The following is a 5,000-nucleotide window of genomic DNA, read 5'->3' on the forward strand; positions in this document are numbered from 1 at the left end:
AATCTGGAAGGGTTTTTTTTCTTCTATTTCTTCCTTCCGTCCGTCTTTATTTCTTTATTTCTGGCTTCAGACGGTGGTCTTCGGTCTGTTGACCAAGTACTCCTTCAGCGCTGGAAAGCTACGAACGTTTTCACACAGCTTCTGCAGCAGAGGAAAATCTTTCAACACCTCAGCACCTCCCAGGCCTTGAAGGGTCTCCAGTATGTCGTACAGGTACATGTCTGCCATCGTCACCTGGATCACAACCAATTAATCAATCAATCAATCAGCCAAGAAACCATTTAACCGACAAACAAACCAACCAATAAAACCAACCAATAAAACCAACCAACAAACTAATGCATCAATAACAATAATAATAATAATAATGATGATGATAATGATGATAATAATAATGATAATGGACATTCATATAGCGCGTTTCTCCAGAAATACTGCTCAAAGCGCTTTACATTTCGTTCCCGCCTACCCCCATCAAATACTCCACCCCCAACCCTCACCACACACACGGAAGCACTGGCGTGCCAGAAAACACACGCAACTGAACATTGGAAACCACCCACCAGTGACACCCACCAGAAAACGCATCCCTGGAACATTTCTGACCGGGTCAACTGACCGACCAGTCAGTCACTCGGTCCATCCACCCACCCATCCATCAATCAATGAATCAATCTATCGATCAATCAATCAATCAATCCATCAATCATATTTTTTCTCTTTTTTATTTTATTTTATCTTATCGACTATATGTTTCATGTTGCCACGTGTACAACACGTTGAATTTAAACAAAAAAAAGGCTATGGGCACATTACTGAATAACTTAAAACACACACACACACACACACACACACACACACACACACACACACACACACACACACGAGCACGGCAAGGGTCTACATACTATATGCGTGTATAAATACACGCACAAGTGACAATCAGCAAAGCACGTTGCGAAAGAAAGGCACACGAAAAAAAAAAGAAAAAAAAAAAAGAAGAAGAAGAAGAAGAAGAAGAAGAAGAAAAAAGGTGAAAGAAAGCCACACGATAAAACTGTCAGTGAAACTGAAAGACAGGTTAAAAACACTTGTGAGGGGTGGGGTGGGGGAAGGGGTACAGTATTGATTTTGTGAAATGGTATTGTTAGAAACGAAGGTGTTTTGCGAGGGGGAAATAGAAGACTCAGTCGCCAGCTGTGCGTGTTCTTGTTGCTGTGATCACACACACACACACACACACTCACACACGTTAACACTGCGCGCACGTCAACATCAACACCAACCTGAGCATACTTGAAGAGTTTTTTTATAAAATGTTCGGCAACTTGAAATTTGCAATGCGTAGTGAATGTGTCTCTCCCCAACCACCCCCACCACCCCACCTTTCCACACATTTACATATCTTTTTCTGTATTTCTGAATTCCAGTCCAATTCGAGTAATTTTTTTTGTTTTTTTTTCCTTTTTGTGTGAGTGGCATGAGCAGCATTGACTTGAAGTTGTTTTCCTTGTACATGGTGAGAGTTACCACTCTTTATTGTTTGTTAAACTTTTAACTCTCCTGTAAAACCTCATTATTCTTTATTTTTTGTTCTTTTTATTTTTCATTTATTTTATTTACCTATTTACCTTTCATTACTTTTGTTTATCATCTATTTATTAATTTATTTATTCATGTATCTTTATAGAATTGCAGCCAGTTTGCGAGCAATGGTCCATTTTAGAGCACGAGCTTGTGCATTGATTACCTGTTGTGTGGCTGCGTTTGGTGTTTATTTGAATAAAATCAGCTTAATTAAAACACTGACCAGTAGTGAGGGGGTCGCGTCAGTTTAAACCCCCACTGTCTGTGGGATGTGAAGTTCTTTGTCGGCCTGTGTGTGTGTTCCGATCTTCATCATGAGCGTCGTCATCGTCAATATCACTGTCGTCGAAGTCACTACTACAACTTTCACTATCATCACCTCCATTTTAATTTTCATGCATTGTCTAAGACGTCGTGATCATTATCGTTGCCTTTGTCACTCCATTGTATTGTATTGTATTGTATTGTATTGTGTCACAACAGATTCCTCTGTGTAAACTTCGGTCTGCTCTTCGCGGCCTGGAGATAGCACGTCGCCACAACCGGCGCAGCGCCACCTTTTATTTGTGTGCCTTTATTGACTCACTTGTGTAAACAAAGTGAGTCTATGTTTTAACCCGGTGTTCGGTTGTCTGTGTGTCTTTGTGTCCCTGGTAAACTTTAACATTGACATTTTCTCCGCAAATACTTGACAACAAATTAGGCATAAAAATAGGAAAAATTCAGTTCTTTCCAGTCATCTTGTTTAAAACAATATTGCACCTCGGGGATGGGCACAAAAAAAATAAAAAATGAAGCCTAATTATATGCAAACTGCATTTACTGTTATATTTATATTTTTTGTATTCTCTAAACTTGGCACTTTGATATGATATTCTGACCCAACAACAAGAGCAGTCATTGTTTTCATTTTTTGTTCAAACAGGAACTTCTTTTGCTAAGCATGGAAGTTTTATTTATTTTGCAAACGTTTTGGTGCAGTAGTAAAAAAGGGAAATTACTCTGTAATTAATGCTAGGGGACTTAATTTGCTTTAAACTGATCTTTCTCATCTTAAACATTACATTTTGAAATTATACTCAATTCATAAAAAGCTTGGATTTTTTAAAAACGTGTATCACAAGTGAGTCTTGAAGGCCTTGCCTCTCTTGTTTCTTTTTGTCTGTAAGCGTATTTGTTTCACTGTCAAATTGGATTTTTCTGTTTCTTCTGAATTTTGCCAGGGACAACCCTTGTGTTGTCCGCGGTGTGAGTTCTTTCAAATGCATGCTGCACACGGGACATCGGTTTAGCGTCTCATCCGAAAGACGTCTAAAAGCAGCAATAGTAGGTCTGGTAGTAGTAGTAGCAGTAGCAGTAGTAGTAACAGCAGCAGAAGCAGCAATAGCAGCAGTATACCCTACCACCACCACCACCACCACCATTATAATCACGAACATCATCATCATCACCATTACCATCATTGTCTTTATCGTCATCACCGTCGTCGTCGTAATGATCATTTGTCGACGTCATCGTCACACTCATCATCGTCGTCGTTGTCGTCGTCACGTCACCATTATCACTGTCGTTGTCGTTGCCGTCATCATTATCATCACTGTCTTTGTCGTTGCCGTCATCATTATCATCACTGTCGTCTAAGTTGTCGTCATCAGTGTCATGATCATCATCATTATCATCGTTTTCAAGTTATCCATGGTCGTCGCCGCTGACGTCATGATCGTCATCGTTGTATCTTTTTATTTATATTTGTATTTCTTTTTGTCACAACAGATTTCTGTGTATGAAATTCGGGCTGCTTTCCCCAGGGAGAGCGCGTCGCTACACTCCAGCGCCACCCATTTTGGGGGGTATTTTATTACTGCGTGCAGTCTTATTTGTTTTTCCTATCGAAGTGGATTTTTTCTACAGAATTTTGCCAGAAACAACCCTTTTGTTGCCGTGGGTTCTTTTACGTGCACTAAGTGCATGCTGCACACGGGACCTCGGTTTATCGTCTCATCCGAATGACTAGCATCCAGACGACCACTTAAGGTCTAGTGGAGGGGGAGAAAATATCGGCGGCTGAGCCGTGATTGGAACCAGCGCGCTCAGATTCTCTCGCTTCCTAGGCGGACGCGTTACCTCTAGGCTATTACTCCTCGTTGTTTTTGTCACTACTCCAATAGTGTATTCCTCATGCTGCAATCCCTGTGTCCGACTGAAACCACCTGTGTAGCAGTGGCGGCAACTGCTGTCCAAGACTATCTGAACCAGAATTTGATTATTATACCGACGGGCACAATAGCCGAGTGGTTAAAGCGTTCGACTTTCAATCTGAGGGTTCCTGGTTCGAATCTCGGTAACGTCGCCTGTGGGTAAACGGTGGAGATTTTTCCAATCTACCAGGTCAACATATGTGCAGACCTGCTTGTGCCTGAATCCCCTTCGTGTGTATACCGCAGAAGCAGAAGATCCAATACGCAATTTCAAGATCCTGTAATCCATGTCAGCGTTCGGTGTGTTATGGAAACAAGAACATGCCCAGCATGCACACACTCGAATACAGAGTATGGCTGCCTACATGGCAGGGTAAAAACACATGAAAGCCCACTTGTGTACACACGAGTGCACGTGGGCGTTGCAGCCCACGAACGAAGAAGAGTAAGAAGCAGATTATTATACCTAGCGGAGGAGTGTCTTGCCCCAGTTCCAGCCCCACTCTCTCGGCCAAGAGGGCTTTAGGACAGTCGACGTTGGGATAGTTCCCAAAGGCTAACTAGCCCCAATGCTGCAGCACTGAGAGCTAGCGCAATCTCGCCTCCGTACCTGTTTGAGAGCCATTGTCCTTCAATTGGTGTGTGTGTGTGTGTGTGTGTGTGTGTGTGTGTCTGTGTCTGTGTCTGTGTGTCTGTGTGTGGGCGTGTGTGTGTGTGTGTGTGTGTGTGTGTGTGTGTGTCTGTGTCTGTGTCTGTGTCTGTGTGTCTGTGTCTGTCTGATGATTTTTTTTTCTTTCTCAATGCCTGACTAAGCGCGTTGGGTTACGCTGCTGGTCAGGCATCTGTTTCATAACAGATGTGGTGCAGCGTATATGGATTTGTCCGAACGCAGTGACGCCTCCTTGAGCTACTGCTAGTGTTACTGCTACTGCTACTGTCCTTCACAAAAGATCACACAGTCTCACCGAGTGGCCCACAAAGAAACCATGGTTTCCGTTCTCCGCCAGCAGCGCCTCAAAGTAGCCAAGGTATCTGGGGAAAATGATGTCTTTCAGCTTCTGCAGCATTTGAGCCTTGGGAGGAACAGAAAGAGCGAAATGAATCTGATAAGAACAGTACTGGAGGAACAGAAACATGCATGGATCAGAACCTGATGGATGAACTGAACCGCCATCCCACGCACAGCAAAAAAACAAACAAACAAAAACAAAAAAA

General features: G+C 42.6%; 1 protein-coding gene across 3 annotated transcripts in view; it reads right to left on the reverse strand.

The window, feature by feature from the left end:
- Window positions 1-5,000, reverse strand: part of LOC143285040 (glutathione S-transferase 3-like) — an 11,053-nt gene that overhangs the window by 654 nt on the left and 5,399 nt on the right. For all 3 annotated transcript variants that reach the window (XM_076592224.1, XM_076592221.1, XM_076592222.1), the window contains exons 5-6: window positions 4,751-4,858; window positions 1-234 (exon numbers count right to left, since the gene is read on the reverse strand). The exon at window positions 1-234 is cut by the window's left edge and continues 654 nt beyond it. In XM_076592224.1, coding sequence (XP_076448339.1) covers window positions 67-234; window positions 4,751-4,858 — 276 coding nt within the window. In that variant the 3' untranslated portion in view covers window positions 1-66. The remainder of the gene's footprint in view (window positions 235-4,750; window positions 4,859-5,000) is intronic.

Source organism: Babylonia areolata, chromosome 8 (assembly GCF_041734735.1).
Source record: "Babylonia areolata isolate BAREFJ2019XMU chromosome 8, ASM4173473v1, whole genome shotgun sequence".
NCBI lineage: Eukaryota > Metazoa > Mollusca > Gastropoda > Neogastropoda > Buccinidae > Babylonia > Babylonia areolata.